The sequence below is a fragment of the Eurytemora carolleeae genome, unplaced genomic scaffold (genome assembly GCF_000591075.1).
Source record: "Eurytemora carolleeae unplaced genomic scaffold, Eaff_2.0 scaffold247, whole genome shotgun sequence".
NCBI lineage: Eukaryota > Metazoa > Arthropoda > Copepoda > Calanoida > Temoridae > Eurytemora > Eurytemora carolleeae.
In genome coordinates, this window is record NW_019396307.1 from 171,985 (window position 1) to 192,396 (window position 20,412).

Below are 20,412 nucleotides of genomic sequence, written 5' to 3' on the forward strand. Positions count from 1 at the left end.
ACATTTATGGTTAATTTCAATAAACCTTTTTTAAATACCCAAAAGTTTGTGTACACCATAATTGGAGAATTATTGAATCATAACAAATATAAGAAATCCCACTGGTTGAATGCATTAGCATGATGGCTCCCCTATAATATATACCCTTTTTCCTACGAAACCTCTCTCTCCTACCTGCTCCACAACTTGATGGCAAAAGAACTATTTGGAAAGGCCTTAAAGAAGAAACAAGAAAAAGTAAAATGTTGAAAAGAAAAAAGGGGAAGGAAAATCTCTTGACAGTAGAGATGGGGAAATCAAAAAATATAAACAAGAAGAAGAAAACTAGAAGCAGATTTGAGCTTTACACTATCTGATTTTTTTCACTGATAACTAAAGAAGAAAAATACACAGGATGGCTGAAGTCCCATCCCCCCTCCTATGTCCTACTCGAAATAAAAAAAAAACTGGAAAATGTGTAGCATGACCCCTCCAAGAAAATATCATGGAAAGTGTGTAGAAAAGAAGCTTTTGCAAGCTTCATGAGTTATAGCTGTCTCAAAAAAGAATAGAAAATAAAACAAGGGGAGAGGGTAGTGACCTTGCTCCCCTCAGAATGGGTCTGAGATAGGATTAATAGTTCTTTCTCTTTCAATTTGTCTACCTGCAGGATTCAAACAATCCATTTATATTTTATATTTATTTTCAGAATTAGCCAAATAATATGATTGAAAGATGGACGAGGAATGGACGACCAAGAAGAAAAAATGGAGAACAAGACATACAGAAGTCTCAAATTGTTTACATTGGATATCATACAGGTTATTTTACAAATATTGAAAAGTTTAATAAAAATTTAAAAAAACTATTAGAGTTAAAAACACATTTGTCTTCAAACTTATCAATAAACCTTTAAAATTCTGTTTTTAAACTGTCAAAACATTTTTAAATACTGGTGTTGAGTTTGAATATTACAATGCCAAGCTCAGTTTGAAAATTTTGTTTTCAAGACTAAAATTTTTATATTTGAGCAAGGTTCATTTTGCTGGTTCCTTACAAATAGGTGACTCATCTGTGAATCCTAGCAGCCATTATTTACAATTGGACAAATTATCATGGTGTAAATTAAATTACCAGAACAATAATCTATCTACTGTTGTAAGGAGCCTATCCCAGTCAGGATCTTTTTCTTCAATAACAGAGATTGCAAATATCCAAACCGTAGATATAAGAGGCCCCTAGGCTGTTAAACCATGTCGTAACTGTAGATTTACAGGGATTAAACCAATATTGGAAAACTTTAGACAAACATGTTGAAACAATACATAATTCATATTTCCTGGTTATTAATAGGAATGTTTAACTATTTTCAAATACTCTTATTTTTCTTATTTTTCTTACTGCTTTTTAGCTCTGATCTAAACTTCAAGGCGTAGATTTCATTCATATATTAATATTAAACATACAAGCAGATATTCATAGGAACAATGTCAGTGGCATAAACAGGAACTTGTCCACTGTCCAGGGTGGGAGGCTTGACATTTTTTTCCTGGGGGAAATGGGCCTGAAACCCTCTGGAAAATATAGATTTTTCAGATTTTAAGATTTTCAATTTCAGTTTAAATTTTAGTTTACCAGCAACTCTCTTCATGAAAAAGTTTTGATTTCCTGGATGCCTTAGGGTGATAATGATCCCTATTTTTGAGAATTATGTTAATCTCAATCTGTTCAAATGCTACAGAAGTGTATTTAAAAAGATTAACAAAACTAAAACTAAAAACTAAACTTCAGGAGAAAGATCTCTATTTTTTAGAATTTTGAGAAAGAAAAGTTTTAGTAGTAAATAAAGTTTCCACCGGAATTCCGGGTTAAAGTTTACATATGGAAATGATCTGGAATTTTTTTTCCATTTTCATTCTGGAAAAGGTTCAGTAATTCTGTAATTTGGGATCAATTCTGCAACAACTTTTCATCTGTAAATGGGAAATCTCCGGAACCCTTTCCAAAATTCCAAAACGTTTCGGAATATTGTTCCAGAAAATTCCGGTTTACGGAAAATTTGTTGCGAAATTTTTTCTCACTCTGTTTATAAAATTTGCTCGTCTGTTGTTTGTCTGTTTGAATCCAATATACGTCAAAACAGCTGAACTGATAAACCCAAAATTTGTGAGGCAACTCACATGGCCCAAGGGAAGGTTTAAAACTGGTCAGAGTTTTAAAATGTGTGCTGGAAACAATGCTGATTTTTTTTATTCTCACTCTGGTTTCCAGAATGGAAACCCTGGAAGTTTTTCTGGTTTGGGGAATGGAACTCCAGTTTACATAATGGAATCCAGAAATTATTCCAGTTTATGGAATGGAAACTGGAATTTTTCCAGTTTAGGAATGACACCCGGAAATTTTTCTGGTTTACGGAATAAAAACCTGAATTTTTCTGGAACATTCAAGAATTCTGGAACAGGGTTCTGGAAATTTCCTGTTTCCATTCCGTAAACTGGAAAAAATCCAGGTATCAATCATAACTAATCTGGAAAAATTTGGGTTCCACTTCATTTGGAAATTTCCTGGAATTCCAATTTATGGATCAAATTTATGGATCATTCCATTTACAAAATGTAAGTAGTAAGATTGAGTCCAATAAATGATAATTGAAAATTTATTTTCATAGTATTTATGTTCTTTATCATCAAAAATATAAGCAAACAAAAAACAGAAGCCAAATCCCAAATCTAGTGAAGGTTACACATTTCTAAATCATTAATAAAAATATTTCATTTCCTTGCACTATTCCAAATTTTGACCCTAAGAAAATGTTAAATGCAGAAAAATATCTAAAACAAAAAGGAAATTTTTTGGTTAGCTTACTGAAAATTTTTCTTAAAAAATACAAATTTAGCATAGATTAATGAAACCAAACCTTGAATTCCTCCCAGTTCTAGCCCATTACTACCCTGTATCCCTGATATTTTAAAAGCATGTCAACAAACCCCCAAAATTATGGTTAAAATAAAATAGGGATTTACAGGGTGTCCCAAAAAACATGGGAATTCAGTGACAAATTCGATATCGTCTTTGTTATGAATTAGTATCGTAATACCTAATTTCAACAGACATAATATTATCATGTCTGCTAGAATTTATTTTATGAAAAGGGTAAAAGACTGTAAAGCTGTGTTTATAATGTCTCCGCAAGATGAACAGTGAAGACGGACAAGTTTACTCTGTTTGTATACTGCAATTTTCCTGTTTTACTAAGTACAACCGTATGCAGTCAAAACATAAACTAACAAAATGTGAACATAGCAGACAAACTCTTACAGATTACAGCTTTCTCAGTAGGTATCACTATAATAAATCAAAGAATTTTTTGAAAAGACAATATTGAATTCGTCACTGAATTCCCATGTTTATTGGGACACCCTGTATTTTCTAAGTAACTGGAGAAATTGACATTCCTAACAGTAAAGAACCTTTTAATTACACTTTCCTGATAAACACATTTTAAGAGCAACAATGCTAAAAGAAATCAAAACTATAAAGGCTACTTATTTAAAATTAGACAATTGCAGTAATTCTCAAATATTTGAAATTTAAAGCCCAATTAAGCAGTAGTTCCTTTAATAAAAAATGTGTAAAAAAAAGAAATGGGGAGAATTTTTTAGTTTCATGCTTATTTCATTTGTGAATCTTCAATATTCAATATTCCCATCATCCCTTTCATGTTTTCCTTGCATTTTTGTTAGAAATATGGAAGAATGAGGTTTCTAACATCTCCCACGATATACAGAATTCATATTTGTCAAAGGATTACCCTAAGGTGTAAATTCTCCTATTTCTAAAAGAAAACGTTCTTTCTGAAGTAATAATCATGTTCTAACTGTGTATCATTCAAATTCAACATATATTTGTTTTATCTAACAGAATTGATAATAAAATATTGGGATTAACAAATTTACATTATTGTCATTTCCTTCATTTTCTTTAAGAAAGTAATATAAAATATGAAGAAAAAGAGTTCAATTTGAATTTAGTATTTGAAACATCAAAGGTTTAAAGACCATAAGGAAAAGGTATGCAACTATTTATAATTTAATGCATATTGCTTTAAAGGGAGAGACCGGTTACGTAACACTGTTGAGCTAAAAGTGTAGTTTTGTAGAGTAAAACATTAGGATTAATATGATACCAATGAAACATTTTTACGGTGTACAATTCATGTATCAAATGGTATTCTACACAATAGCTAAATGTATTTAACACTTTGAGAAATATATTAGACTTCTATCATTAGAAATAAGTGATTAAAATCTTAAAGGTTTATAAATTCTTTCAACAAGGGGTTCTGCTATAGCATCCATAATTTCTTTAAGGAAATGAAATCTGTTCCTTAACAGCAAATTAGTTTATAATTTATTAATTTTTAACATGTTTTGTCCAGATTATTAGATAATTGTAAAAAAAAGTTTATTCTGCAGTCTGAAACACCAGGAAAAATATTACGACTTTACGCTTTATTTAAAATTTTACCCTGTCAAAATGTCTTATTGGTATCAAATTAATCTTGATATTTTTCTCCACTTTCAGATCACCTTTGTTAGATAGCCGGTCTCTCCCTTTAAAAATGACAATTAACTCTCTTAACCAAAAGAAGTCTGGACTAGTGGATTCAAATTTAACTGGCTGTAACTTTAATCTGACCACTGACTGATTTATTAATTGTAAAACTGTGTTAATACAATTAACTCAGAATATAAGATTATCGAATTAATGTTGAAATATTCTCTTGATGAGAGCCTCAAGTTCACAGTTGAGTACAAGGAACTGGTTTTATTAAAAATATTTTATTTTATTTCAATTTAACAAAATTCTATAATAATTTAAATGATGACAGTTACAAATACTTTGTCATTTCTATTTTTTATGAATCTTCATTTTATTCTTGGTGTTTAAAGAACAGGTTTAAATTAAAATTTTAGGCTCTTAAAGAAGTTTTCTAAAGAAATTGGATACATCCTGGATCAGTTATTTTACACCTTTACAAATTTTTATGTGAATTTCTAATGATTAAGATATTTATCTATTGAAAATAAGATTTATAAATTAATAATAAGAATTATTTTTTTCATTATTGTAACATTTAATCCCTTGATATCGTTACAATCCCAGACATAAATCCTAGGGAAATCAAGATCAATCATTGCCCCCCATCTTGGAGGGTTAATGCAAGACTTCACTTTCATTCCCAGTACCAGTTCATAGTTCACCCAAACCTCTCTTCTTATGCATAATATCTATCTCTCAAGGTCTTGAATAAGTGGGTGGTTTAACATTACACATTTTATTGGTACAAATATATCTGTTAATATCTATTTATATTGAATCATATTCCATATATTTGTGGAGTCCCTCAGCGGTAAAGCAAGCCTCCACTAACTCTTATATGAGGAAGAGTCCCTCAGCAGTGAAGCAAGTCTCCCCTAACTCGTGTATATGAAGAGTCCCTCAGCCGTTAAGCAAGTCTCCACTAACTCCTATATAGGAAGANTCTATAGTTCCAGCAATCCTCGGAGCCTCTAGTGTTTCTAACCATAGGAACACCTGGGATATTAGAGTGTGTAGGTAGTTGAACCAGCTGTATAGAGGTGGAACTACATTGCTCTGATCCCATTGTCTGCTCTATAGCTCCAGTTTTTCTGACCATAGAAACATCTGGAGTATTAGAGTGTGTGGGTAGTTGAACCAGCTGTACTGAGGTGGAACCACATATCTCTGATTCTACTGTAAACCTGAGATATCTATCTAATCAATGGTTTATTCCTCTGATCTGTTGTAACTTGAGATATCTGTCTCATCAATGGTTTGTTCCTCTGATCTGTTGTAAGCGGAGATATCTGTCTCATCAATGGTTTATTGTATTCCTGAAGATATGATCATGTAGATATAATCATGTAAGTCCACATGCTGTAAGCCTTCTGAGAGCTGTCCATGAAGTGCCCGTCCCCTAGCCTTTGGTTGAACAAACGGAGCTTAACTCATACGTCTGTTCGGTTCAAAGGTCTAGGGTGCACTGTTGAATCTTAATGAATCAGTTCAGGTTAACTACTCCGCATTCATTAAAAGAACAAAGAGATAAAGGTGTGAGGCTGGGGGAGGTTTTTAGCATGAGTCACCTATACTTTAAATATTACATTATGTTCCAATTTAATTTATCACCTATTTTACAGCAACCTTTCCCCTTTTCCTTTCTTCAGGGGCGTAATCAGGCCTTTGTCTTATCCACCATGAATAGCCCCCTTGAATATGTCTCTGTCTTTGATATTTAATTATCTTGAAGTCTAATCTAATTAATTTTACTTTCTACCTTCGTCATTCATTCTATGAATCCAGGGTTTGCTGATTAAATTAATTAAACATCTCAACCATGAATTATGTGAAAAGATCTTATAATCACTACTTTTAAAGCTGCTCAATTTACTTGGTCGAAGTAAATAATTTTCTAATCAAGGGATGAACTTTCAATCCTTGAGTAGTAGAAGTTAGTAATCTTAAATTAGTTTTGCTTATAAAAGATTTATGTAAAATCTATATTTTTATCCAGTGGACCAGTGCAAGCATATAAATCAATCATCCTTAAAAGAAATCTAAATTCTGAAATCTAGAGAAAATATCCTATCAGGACACAAAAATTGCATTTAATCTTTTTTTCCCTTGGTCTCTACTTTCTTGAATGATGAATTGGTTTCAGACAAAAGGTTTATAGTAGTAATGAAAGTTGTAAAAAATGCAGAATAGCATTGAACACTGTTAAAGTTCAGTCTGACCAGGGTTTCTGACAGAGAAGTACTGAAATGAACGGAAGAGCATATTAATCTGGGATCTATTCAAATTGTTTATGATTTTAGTGTTTAAGGTGTTTCAGAATCATGAAAGTTAGTAGTAAGATTTGGACTCCACTGGAGACCACCGGAGGGAATTCATTTCCACTGGAGGGGTTTCAAAAAATTCTTTTTGCGATTTAAAATTTACGCAGGATGATTTAAATTCCACTGGAGGGATTCAGATATCTTTCCAGGGGGTTTATAAATCCACTGGAGGAATTCAGATATCCTTCCTATGGGTGTATACTTCCACTGGAGTGATTCAGATGTAAATCCAGGGATTTTTAATTCCACTGGAGGGATTCACATATCTTTCCAGGGAGTTTATAATTCCATGCAGGGATTCAGATATCCTTCCTAGGGGTTTATAATTACACTTGATTTATCCAGTGAAAATAAAATCCCTCGTGTGGTCTCCAGTAGAATCGAAATCTTACTACGAACATCAATGTAACAGATTCGAAAATTGAGCATATAATAATATCATAGATATTCCTAACACTTTGTTCCAAATCAAAGTTAAACCTTTGTTTTGTAATAACATAAAGACAACTTGAATTAAAAAAATTATTTAATATTTTGAACAAATGTATTTTTGAACAGAACCACCACAACCATTTATAATAACCAATCAAGCATTTGTGTAGTTCAGATATTCCATCCTCTTCTGCGAAAAGCCACTTTGTATCTTCTTGACACCAACTTCATAGTACTGACATGCACAATTTCCCAGAGATATGAAAAGTTCTAAGGTGGATTATTAAAGATCATAAGACCATTAAACAAAACGCGATCAGTCTAAATAACCATCTACAGCAGAGATGTCAATATTTCAATTGGTTTAAGCATTATATACTTCACAATAATACTTAATCAGAATTCATATATTAATGCATTTGTATCAGTATTGCAACAATTGTAGTAATCCTTCTAAACAACTATTAATTCAATAGACAATAATGCTTTATACATATCTAGAATGAAACCTGAACATAAAAACATGCATAGAGATAATTCATTTGATTAAGTCTATCCCCTCACAAATTAGGGGTATCTTTGCAGAGGTAAATTCTACAGACTCCATACCTCCCCCCCCCCCACATAACAAGTTTGATCTTTAACTTAGTTATTATACTACATTAGTATGTTTTTTTAGAATTGAATGAATCCTTGTTCCGAGCTTATCTATCCTACCTTGTATGATAGATATTACAGTTTTAAATCCAGGTTATTTTCTAAAGAGGTTATGTTTTAGTTCTTAAGTAAATATTAATTCTATCTAATTTCTATAGAGATTACATTCTAAACAAATTTACTGTATCTTCCTTTTTCAATACTGTTCCGAAACACATTCCTTAATTAAATAACTTGAACTTCAACACTAGGTCTAATCTTAATTATTTCCTTTTATATCATCTAATGAATCAAAGGTTGATTGAATACTCTAATTGAAGTTAAATTTATATTTAGTAAATACCACTAACTAAAAACTATTGAAAGTTAACATTACATTAAAAAATAGGTACGTGAGCATGTTACAGTAGTGTGGGAGGTTTTGTTACGTGAGTTAACATATTACGCATGAATAGACTGGAAAGTGGAAGGGTCATATATGAGTCAAACAATAGTAGGATAGGAGTAGTCAGATTTTTATCATAATTAATCAATTAACTGTCAAACTTTGCTATCTTTGTCCCCTCCCCTAATGATTATGATATTTGTATTTCTTGCAATTTTTATATAAAACCCCAAATATAATTATAATTCCTTTAGGGCAACATTGGCAAAATCAAAGATCAAGACAAAGAAAAGAAAAAAGATTAAATGCATTTTTTATGTCCTCAGATGGTATACTTTCTAGAAATATATTGGCTTTGACATAAGTCTTTTTTTGTATATTTCAGATTCTCAACTTACTTCAGGAACTGTTAATTTTTTAGAAACAATAAGGTCTTCATTTTTTTAGAGTAAATTTTATTCAGCTAAACAGGAATCCTAAATTGAAAATATTAATGTAATATTTAAATTCTTCCTGACTTAACTCTCTTTAATTGAATTGATGTATATATAGACATTTATTCCAGGTATCACAGCAACATATATGTTTACAGTAACACATCAAGTATAGATATATAGGATCAAAACCCTGATTTTTCAATTGTAATAAACTATAAATAACAATATCTTAAAAAGTATCATATTTGATTCGAAAAAGTTTCAATGTGTTTAGGGCTGGGCACGTTCAAACTTGTTCGAGTCTTTCTGTTAACGGTTAGTCCCAACAGTTAAACAAGTACAATTTCAAGTAGCAGTTAATTTTAAAGTGAACTAAATGGATATTTAAAATAGGCATGGTTTTAAAAACTATACTTTAATTAACAGGAACAGTACAGTAATGTACAGCACAGTAATAGTATAATATGTACAGCACAGTATGGTTATAAAAAGTACACCATTTTACAATAAATGATATGGTACGGTACAGTACAGTACATTACAGTACAGTACAGTACAGTACAGTACAGTACAGTACAGTTCAGTACAGTACAGTACAGTACAGTAAATAACAGTTCATTACAGAACAGTACATTACAGTGCAGTACATTACAGTACAGTACAGTACAGTACAGTAAAGAACAGTACCGTGCAGTACATTACAGTAGAGAACAGGGCAGTACAGTACAGTGCAGTACAATACAGTACAGAACAGTACGGTACAGTACAGTACAGTACAGTACAGTACATTACAGTTAATTACAGTACAGTACATTACAGTACAGTACAGTACAGTACAGTACAGTACAGTACAGCACAGTACAGTGCAGTACAATACAGTACAGCACAGTACAGTGCTGTACAATACAGTACAGAACAGGACAGTACAGTACAGTACAGTACAGTACAGTACAGTTTTATTTTACTTCGATTCCAGAGTATTTCTTACATATTTACATTGTTATGATTTTTCTCAGTTGCTTTTAGATTTTACCAAAAATAAATTGATACTGAAACCACATACTTTATATTGATAATTTTTCTAGTTTTAACTTGATGTGAAAAATAAAGCATCATTAAACAAAAAAACATAGCTATAATTTTTGTTGAAAAAAATATTTAAATCATTAATTCTCAAAAATTAAAAATGAAGGGCTTCATTAAGTTTTAAAATTGAAAAATTAAAACCTAACAAATTTGGTTCTTTGAATATTTGAAATTAATGAATGAATGAATGATATGTAATACGTACTCAGAATGAGAATTAATGCCTTTGAAAAGTTTAATATAATTATAAATATAATTATAAATTAAATGCAAATTTGAGTTTTAAATGAATTATAATCTTCTTTATCAGACTTATTTCATTTGAAATGGATTACAGTATGAATTTTAGACGCATGCATTTGAACAAATAATTTAGTAAATTAACATCCATTTTACCAAAATATAATATCACAGATTCACCTTTATGTACAAGATTAATCAGAAACAATGTGGGATAAAAATATATAGTTCATTTTAAATAATGATATAAATATTTTTGTGGTTTCTCGTGAGACCGATACAACACTGAAATAAGAAGACAACTGACGACTATAAGACTTAATTTATGATTTTAATTAGTGCAGAATACATAAAAAACGATTTATTTTACAGTAACATTTAATACACATAAGATTGCTTAAATGTCTTCATCCAGGTTCACACTTTTATGGGTCAACCTGTCAGGTTTAAAGATTTAACCCTTTAAACCGTTTAGTCGCCCTCCCCGCACTTTAAAAAAAAAAAATTTTATTTATTTTATTATTTTGTTAGTCTTCCAGTGTCCAAATTTAATGAATTTAAGCCGCGTCTCAAATCGCCCAAAAACCGGTTTCAATTGAGCGCCAGCTTAAATCCTTTAAAAAATTAAATACAATTTTAAGTGGAACCAACCATATTTGAACCGCGGCTTAAATTTAAGCTGGGGCTCAAATTCTTAAAATTCGGCCTCAGGAAACTCCGTCAATAAAAAAAGGTTTCTGAAGTTTAACTTAGTTTCCACCAAAAGTTTGAACCTCTCTGATTCAATGAAAAGTACTGAATCTCTTTTCATCTCTGAGATTATAGTATCAAAGGTCACTAATTTTCCTTCAAAGTTTGGAAAATCCTTTTATGTAGAAAATTTAAAATTAGACATTTCATCTTGGATAAAAGGGTTTAGTTCATCTAGGATACAAGGTTTTGTTCCTCTAGGATACAAGGGTTTAGTTCCTCTAGGATACAAGGTTTAGTTCCTCTAGGATACAAGGGTTTAGTTCCTCTAGGATACAAAGGTTTAGTTTCTCTAGGATACAGGGTTTAGTTCCTTTAGGATACAAGGTTTAGTTCCTCTAGGATACAAGATTTAGTTCCTCTAGGATACAAGGGTTTCGTTCCTCTAGGATACAAAGTTTAGTTCCTCTAGGATAAAAGGGTTTAGTTCCTCTAGGATACACGGGTTTAGTTCCTCTAGGATACAAGGGTTTAGTTGCTCTAGGGTACAAGTGTTTAGTTCCTCTAGGATACAACAGTTTAGTTTCTCTTGGATACAACGGCTTAGTTCCTCTAGGATACAAGGGGTTAGTTCCTCTAGGATACAAAAGTTTAGTTCCTCTAGGATACAAGGGGTTAGTTCCTCTAGGAAACATGGGTGTAGTTTCTCAAGATACATGGGTTTAGTTCCTCAGGATACATGGGTTCAGTTCCTTTTTGATAAAAAGGTTTTGGTTCCTCTGGGATACAGGGTTTAGTTCCTCTAGGATATGGGTTTAGTTTCTCCAGGATACAGGGTTTAGCTCCTACGGGATACAATGGTTTAGATTCTCTAGGATAAGATATGTTTAGTTCCTCTAGGATACAAGGGTTTAGTTTCTCTAGGATACATGGGCTTAGTTCCTCTAGGCTACAAGTGTTTAGTTCCTTTAGGATACAAGGGTTTTGTTCCTCTAGGATATAAGGGTTTAGTTCCTCTAGGATGCAAGGGTTTAGTTCCTCTAGGATACAAGGGTTTAGTTTCTCTAGGATAAATGGGTTTAGTTTCTCTAGGATAAATGGGTTTAGTTCCTCTAGGATACAAGGGTTTAGTTCCTCTAGGATACATGGGTTTAGTTCCTCTGGAATACATGGGTTTAGTTCCTCTAGGACACAGGGTTTAGGTCCCCTAGGACACAGGGTTTAGTTCCTCTAGGATACAGGGTTTAGTTCCTCTGGAATACATGGGTTTAGTTCCTCTAGGAGAGGGGTTTAAAGTAAATGCAAGAAAGGAAACTCTCTTGAATTCATTGTGCGAGGATTAAATCGATGAACTGTCTACTCCATGTTTCAATATTTCAATTTCTTTTCATTCTTCGGAGACATCTTAACTCTTCGTGATTGGAAGTTGTTAATAACCGTCATGATCCGTGGGACCCCACCATGAACAAGCTGAGTGAAAATCAGGGTGTGGGGTTATCTTGTAACCTAACTGAGGCCACAGTAGAGAGTTCTATAGTCTCTTGGTGGAGTATGTTGATCTGGGAGGATTTTACACAAGATTCCTAAAATTGAAATTTTAAAACACTTTTTATCATTATACACTAAACCGGGTGTCCCGATAAGCATTGAAATTTTAATGATTCCCAAATGTTGATAAATGATAAATTATTTTATAATTTATATCTGTACAAACTGTTGGTGTAAACCTTTTATCTTTCAAACCTAGACCATTTGATTTAACATAATCTATGGTTTGTATTTAATAGATACAGGGATCATATTATCTTGTGGCAAAGACTCCTTCCCTTTCAGACTCAATTTGGAGAGGCGCCGGGGGGGAAGGCAAGCCGTACCCGTATATAGCCTCAATCCCACAATTTTCTCACAAATATTTGCGGTATCGCGCACACCAACTAGCGCTTCCTAGTCGCACCCTTTACACTACTCCGTACTTTTCTCCTAAAATATAATATTTTGTACATGCCTGCTGATGTTGATCTTCTCTAAAAATATTTTCGAAGGAAGAGAGAATTTCAATTTTTACCAGAAATAACATAGGTTTAGGTTTAATATTATCTAAATCTATCTATCTATCTATATATCTATATATCCTATCTATCTATCTATCTATCTATCTATCTATCTATCTATCTATCTATCTATCTATCTATCTATCTATCTAACTATCTGATTTTAAATAATTTAAAACTGAATTGCACGCAAAACTGCGGTATTTTTTGGTTAAGATTGAATTTTCCTTACCTACAAAAACATTTATAGAGCAGATCAACATAAGCACACATGTACAAAATATTACAGTTTACGAGGAAATCGCAATGAATCACAGTCTATAACAAAAGTTTATTGACTCAATGGTCGAGATTCTTTACTTATATTACCAAAAAAATAGGATAATTATGTTTAGGTTAAGAAAGGTGCCTTGGCCTCTTAAAAATCTTAAATTAACGCTGCATTTCTCTACAATAAGAATTTAAGAGTGGGGACATTTTGATGGAGGATATATCGGCTTTAAGCCCTATTGGTTTGCGAGTTGCCGCAACTATATGTTTGTGAGTAAATCGTGGGATGGAGGTTATATATGGGTTCGGCTTGCCTTACCCCCGCATTGGGACCTTGTGGCATAAAATTAAAAACTGAGATAAAGCTGGTTGTATTACAATACCTGATTCAGGAGAACCAGCTTGTTTCCTGGACTCCTGTCATGAACAGCAGCTGTTTGAACAGTACATGGAGAACCCCCACCTCGTCCTATTTATACATTAAATAAACAGTTATTGCATTTGCATATCACTTAAAAATGATTAAAACTAAACCCATAGAGGCTGGAGGGCTGACAAAATATCTTTTAAATTACTATTCTTAGAAAGTTAACAAATTTCAAGTGTTCTAGGGCGTACAAAAAACTGTTTAATGTTAAAAGACTAGAACTAGTCCAAAAATGGTCTAGAGCTGAAAACTTTAGAATGGTGGATATTGAGATTAATGCTTGATCCTCTCTTTTTCTTAATATCGAGACTTACTTAATCTTTTACTTTTATCCTGAAAAGTGTATAAAATACAACCAATCAGAGTCGCGTATATGAAGCTGATAAATTTAAAATGTTTTGCGCCATTTAAGATTATATACAGAAACGGGAAGAACTATTTACATTAAAAAAACCGGTTTTTGATTTTTCTCTTCTTAGCCAAGAAAGAACGGTTTGAGAAGAAAATCAAAGTGTGCCCGTTGGATACTCAGATTATGATTTAGGATATTTCATTCTTAAGTTTTCAGCTCAGGGTAGTAAAATGAAACTCGCAGTGAAAGTTATTTGAAATAAGATATTTTGTAAGAGGAGTAAGAGAGGACAGATAATCTTTAAATAAAAGATAAGATTGTCCGGGTATTGCGGACTGCGGAGAATACAAATACGTTCTTGATTTAAAGTGTAATAAATATATGGGATTTTCTAGCTAACCATAATTAAAGAATAATTTAGTTTTAAAAAAATGTTACAAAAGTTTTAAATCAGGAAAATCGTTCGTGTTGGAAATTGAAATTTTTTAATCTGGATTAATGTAGGCATTTTAATTTTGCTTTAATATTAGAAAAATTAATGAATGATTTGTGTTAAAAAGGCAAAATACAAGAATTATTTAGAATTGGATTTTAGGAAGGTCAGCATATTTCGTGTTTGAAATTGAGAATATTTAATAAGCATTGGCAATTTAATTTGGATGATTTATAAAAATAATTTTTATAATTTAGTTTGAGGTTTGCTTCAAAACTAGAAATAACCACGCTGTAAAAAAAGAACAATTATGCAGTTAGAGATAATATGGGATCATTAGTCTTTTAACTTGTTTTTATTTTTCAAGAAAATGAACCAATAATTGCTATTCTTCATATTCTAATTTTCAAATCCGTATATATTTGAATCCTGATTATCTCTTAGAACTGGAAAACCATATGCTTTACTTTACATATATATACATAAAATTTTAATACAGATTGTGAGAGAAATGTGAACACAAATGTTGAGTTTTAAGTTATTATCCTTCCTAAAACTGCTGTACACTATTTATATAAACAAAAATATGGTTCTTCCTCGTAAATTCCTTGTTTTACACTATCAGGTTACAAAGTTAAGGAGATTAAATAGAGTTTTGGGGGTGCGACCAATTTCTTTTGGATATTTCGCTGCATATGTATAGAGTTCCCCACAAAAAGGTTCCCACTAAGGAAAGGACTGTAAAGACGACCTGAAACTCAATAAATATAACTCGATAGGTTCTGCCTGACATAAAATCTGTTCATGTCTTATTTAACGATTTAGCGAAGAAAGTTGCAGGGAATTATGAACATAAGGAATCAGGCATTACAAATTCTGTACAGTCGTCTTTGAAGTTCCATACTTTGTGGGTAACCCTGCCACATGAATTTCACTGAAAGGGTATCATTCATTTGGCGTGCTGCCCTGGTTTGCCTTACATAGTTCTGTTTAGCTTGCTCTAGCAAGGAAAAAGTCGGCCAGGTACTTAAAGGGACTGTAAAGGAAAAATGAAATGTAATAAATTTGACACAGTTGTATATCAATTTCTCGAGATAGGAACATCAGATATAACTTTCATGGGCCGCGATCGAGAGCTAAAGTGATTAGCTTTCAGCCTATGCCCCCTTTCATGTTTCCTTTACAGTCCCTTTAAAATGAACCGGCGTTTGCAGTGAGCTGCTTAAAACACAAACCTGGAGTTGAACCCTGCCTGCAGAAGCTTTGGATTAGAGTTGTTCGAAAGTGAGTACTTAGTCCCAGATATATCGGTAGATTCATAGAACTAAACATTAAGAAATAAAATTGTGAAATATTTAATTACCTGATACAAAGCCAAAACTGTTGTATTTTTAATCGCTCCCTTCAAAAAAGCGCTATTTTTTTTTTTTTTAATTGGGTTAATTTTTTTAAAAGTAAAAAGACGCATGCTTAAAAAATGTAAGTTGTTTATGAGTTAGACACATAAATCGCTTAATTTAAAAGTTACTGTGTGAATATCAAGTTCAATCGCTGGAGATAAGCTGCATCTTACATAAAAATGTTTATGATATCAAAAATATTTAACGTTTATTATTAATTGGATAACATCTATTGAGGATTATATTTTGACATCGGATAAAATCTATTGAGGGTGATATTTATAAAAGTTAATCAGTTTTCAACAAATAAATGAAAATTATGTTGAATACCAACCTGTTAATAAGCATCAAGAACTGAACCACTAGCTGGGTATATAGATACCAGATCCCTCTGTAGATCTTAACAAGTAAATTATCTTAAATAATCATATTTTAAAGGGACTGTTCACCTAAAATCTAGTGGCATGTTCCATTATAATATCTTTGCCTAATCAAGTATGCATTTAAGATATTCAACATCGCCTCTTTGAAAATTAACTATTTCCGATTGTGGTTTCTCTAACACCTTTCTTCTGTAGAATCAATGGAGGAAGTTTTCCAGATAAAAAACGACAATATCTTCCTCATCGTTACTTAGATAAGGCCTCAACGTGAATCGGTATCTCTCTATAAATGAAGTGACACCTGAAATTACGAGTACAGACCCTTTTAAATAGTAACTTTTTATAGAATTAATAACTTAAATCTCTTTTGGCATATTTGAATTTTCTGTCGGAAAGAAATTTATAGTGAGACCTATATATTTCATCTCAACTAAGGCCAGAAGTTGACCTAGCCGTACAAAGTTCTACTACCTTTCTGTATTTCTAAATCTGAACGAGAGAGAAGTGGTTGAATCAACTTTGCACACTAGTTAAACTACCACCTTATAGGCCGCTAAAAGGGAAGCGTAATGTCAAGTGACCCTCCATGCAAAGATGGCAATGTCCGATTTACAACGGTGCACTGAAAAGGTTTGCAATCGCGCTTACAATCCCTTTATACTATTAGAACAGAAGTAGTTCAATTAACCGCACTTGTTCTACTTCATGTAATCCAAAATTTGGAAATGTTAATGTTTTTTTTACATCTTACCCGAATACAATTATTTTATTTATTTAGGTCGGGATTAGAATATTCAATTTCCAAACCTTTGAAAGAGGTGCCAAGCTTCATGAATTGAAGAGCTAGGGTTTACCTTTTGTTTCTGCTGACAAGCCAGTTCAGCCTTGATAGTATACGCTTCTATCAGGCTAGACATCACCCTGTAATTGAAATTTAATTAAGGTCAACCTGTAATTAAACTTTAATTAATATCATCCTGTAATTGAACTTTAATTAAGATAACCCTTTAATAGGATCTATTAAAGATCACCCTGTAATAGGATGTACTAAAGATCACCCTGTAATAGGATCTATTAAAGATCACCCTGTAATAGGATGTACTAAAGATCAACCTGTAATAGGATCTATTAAAGATCACCCTGTAATAGGATGTACTAAAGATCACCCTGTAATATGATCTGTTAAAAATGACCCTGTAATAGGATGTATTAATGATCACCCTGTAATAGGATGTACTAAAGATCACCCTGTAATAGGAAGATAAGGAATATAAGTTTATGAATGTTGTCTTTAATGGGTTTTTTTATTATTGAGAGAAATAACCTGAATTTAACTGATTTAAGGGGTTTCCAACCAAAACATGTTTTTCGTCTAAAAAAATATCGAAACGACAAACTAAAACTAAAAAAGGACTTTTTTTCTTCATCATTTTTAAAACGAAACAATCGTTTTTCAAAATAGTAAAAACGATCCATCTTGTAATTGGATTGATTTAAGCTCATCCTGTGATTGAAATTCAATTTAGGTAACCTGTAGGATGGATTTGATTTTAATACTATTCTATTCTGTTTTGTTCCATTTATTCCATTTTATTCTATTCTATTCTACGCTATTTATTCTATTATATTCTGCTCTGTTCTATTTTATTCTTTATCTTCTCTATCCATAAATATAACTTTATATCACTTATTTTTGTGAAACTTGTTGATTTATGAAAACTTCACAAGGAAAACTAACCTGACATTATTTATTTAAATATTTTGCAGAGCAGAAAGGAAAACTGTGTGAAAAATTCAAGATTTAAAAAATTTTAATTTATAATTATTTTGCACTTAAACTAGACTCCTTAGTAAATTATATGCTTTTACGGATAACATTTTACCTCCAAGTAAAAAGAAAGGTTATCACAAGGATCAATTAAAAGAATATTCTGGGATGTTTTTAAACAATTAGGGTTTAAAAACTTTTAACCTATAAAGGCTGGGAAGTGGGGGGTCTGAATCTATAAATCGCTGGGGGGGGGGAGGGTCGTGGGAACCCCCCCCCCAGAGAAATGCCTTATAGGAAAGGTACAGAGTTGCAATGAAATATTCATAGTTCAATTTTTCTAGGGCAGGCCCGACAGCTTATTAAAATTAAAATAGACTGCTAACTTTAATATGATCATAGAAATAAGTAATGCAATTCTGAACAAAGAAGATTTCAAATTCGTCACTGAATTTCCATGTTCTTTGGGACACCCTGTCTATAATATGATATATTTACCTTGGTGTGTTACAGAGGAGAAACATGAAGATTGTGAATATAAGAACCACGGCTAGATTACAGTCCTATCATTAATTTATTCATTTTATATATAATTCAAGAAATAAGAGAATTAGAACCCTGCGAAAATAATCTTGAATATATTTTAAGTATTTAATATTACTGAAGTGCTTCTGCAATTTGTGGATTAACAGGAATAAAATGTGACGAAATGAAATTTTCCTTATTCTGTTGAATTCTTCGTCTTTTTGCCGCCTCTCTTTCTGTTCCTAAAATGCAAAATGTAAATAAAAATATTTGAATGAGGGTCATTAACTTTAAAGTAGAAAATTAAAAAAGAAAACATTTAAAACAGGATAAAGGAATAAATCATTAAAAATATTTATGAATTCTACTAATTTAAAAAAATAAAAATTATATTTTTATGGAAAAAATAATTAATATGTATAAAGCTGAAATAATTATGTTTTTTAAAATTCATTTCAATATTTCTAACAAGTATTTTTAGATTATTTATTGACAAAAATATTGAATAATTAAGATAATCAAGACAAATAAATGTTTGATCTTTTAAAAATGGTTCTTTAAAATTACCTAGATTTCTTCTATTTAAGAGACTGTGCATGAAATTACCTAGATTTCTTCTATTTAAGAGACTGTGCATGAAATTACCTATATTTCCTCTATTTAAGAGACTGTGCATGAAGTTACCTATATTTCCTCTATTTCAGAGACTGTGCATGAAATTACCTATATTTTTTCTATTTAAGAGACTGTGCATGAAATTGCCTATATTTCTTCTATTTAAGAGACTGTGCATGAAATTACTTAGATTTCTTCTATTTAAGAGAATATGCATGAAATTACCTATATTTCCTCCATTTAAGAGACTGTGCATGAAATTACCTAGATTTCTTCTATTTAAAAGGCTGTCTTTGAGTTTGCGCATGGAAATGTAAATGTTGTAGTTGAGGTAGATTAGGCAAACCAATGGGAATATTCCTAAACAAAACAATATGTATAGAACTAAGGTTGAAGAGAGTTATATTCTAGAGGATATATTTTATATGATACTTCTAATTTTTATAACACTATCTTTATGGTTCCTTTTCTTATTTTGTCTTAATTGTTCCTTTTCTTATTTTGTCTTAATGGTTCCTTTTCTTATTTTGTCTTAATAGTTCCTTTTCTCATTTTCTCTTAATGGTTCCTTTTCTTATTTTCTCTTAATGGTTCCTTTTCTTATTTTGTCTTGATTGTTCCTTTTCTTATTTTGTCTTAATGGTTCCTTTTCTTATTTTGTCCTAATGGTTCCTTTGCTTATTTTGTCTTAATCGTTCTTTTTCTCATTTTGTTTTAATCGTTCCTTTTCTTATTTTGTCTTGTTTGTTCGTTTTCTTATTTTGTCTAAATGGTTCCTTTTCTTATTTGTCTTAATTGTTCCTTTTCTCATTTTGTCCTAATGGTTCCTTTTCTTATTTTGTCTTAATGATTCCTGTTCTTTTTTGTCTTAATCGTTTCTTTTTTATTTTGTCTTAATGGTTCCTTTTCTCATTTTGTCTTTATGGTTCCTTTTCTTATTTTGTCTTAATGGTTCCTTTTCTCATTTTGTCTTAATGGTTCCTTTTCCTATTTTGTCTTAATCGTTCCTTTTCTTATTTTGTCTTAATAGTTCCTTTTCTCATTTTCTCTTAATGGTTCCTTTTCTTATTTTGTCTTAATGATTACTTTTCATATTTTGTCTTAATAGTTCCTTTTTTATTTTGTCTTAATGGTTCCTTTTCTTATTTTGTCTTAATCGTTCCTTTTCCTATTTTGTTTCCATTTAATTCGAATTTCTTCATTTTTCTGAAGCAAACATTGTTGATCTTCAACAACAGACACAAGTTTCATTAATGAGGAAACAAAATTGATTATGTTAAACCCTGAGTGGGCCATACAACGAAAGAATTTATCGAATGTCGTTTTGACAATGTTTCAATGGGTTATATACTATTTTAC

General features: G+C 31.5%; 1 protein-coding gene and 1 long non-coding RNA gene across 4 annotated transcripts; one reads left to right on the top strand and one right to left on the bottom strand.

The window, feature by feature from the left end:
• The first annotated feature begins 692 nt into the window (after positions 1-692).
• On the top strand, positions 693-13,656 carry LOC111700643 (uncharacterized). Of its 2 annotated transcripts, none has more exons than XR_002765023.1 (3): positions 693-800; positions 8,014-8,084; positions 13,543-13,656. It is a non-coding gene; the product is annotated as an uncharacterized LOC111700643 (long non-coding RNA). The 2 variants fall into 2 exon arrangements; XR_002765024.1 differs by lacking the exon at positions 13,543-13,656 and adding an exon at positions 8,631-8,718.
• LOC111700642 (uncharacterized) lies at positions 10,804-19,434 on the bottom strand. 2 transcript variants are annotated; one of them, XM_023471623.1, is made up of 8 exons: positions 19,318-19,433; positions 18,634-18,680; positions 18,412-18,476; positions 17,000-17,066; positions 16,097-16,161; positions 15,598-15,686; positions 13,534-13,619; positions 10,804-12,412 (listed from the first exon to the last, which is right to left on the bottom strand). In XM_023471623.1, exons 1-8 carry the CDS (start codon positions 19,358-19,360, stop codon positions 12,311-12,313), a joined length of 564 nt encoding a protein of 187 aa, XP_023327391.1. In that variant the 5' UTR covers positions 19,361-19,433; the 3' UTR covers positions 10,804-12,310. The 2 variants fall into 2 exon arrangements, with proteins under 2 accessions (XP_023327391.1, XP_023327392.1); XM_023471624.1 differs by lacking the exon at positions 10,804-12,412 and adding an exon at positions 12,729-12,809 and having other exon boundaries at positions 19,318-19,434.
• Positions 19,435-20,412: the final 978 nt, after the last annotated feature.

Excerpts from the sequence above, each read along its gene's own strand:
- LOC111700642 (XM_023471623.1), bottom strand. The coding sequence starts at position 19,360 with ATGCGCAAACTCAAAGACAGCCTTTTAAATAGAAGAAATCTAG. Across the intron at positions 18,681-19,317 it reads TTTAAATAGAAGAAATCTAG|GAACAGAAAGAGAGGCGGCA; the intron begins GTAATTTCATGC and ends TTTGCATTTTAG. Across the intron at positions 18,477-18,633 it reads GAAGAATTCAACAGAATAAG|GACTGTAATCTAGCCGTGGT; the intron begins GAAAATTTCATT and ends AATTAATGATAG.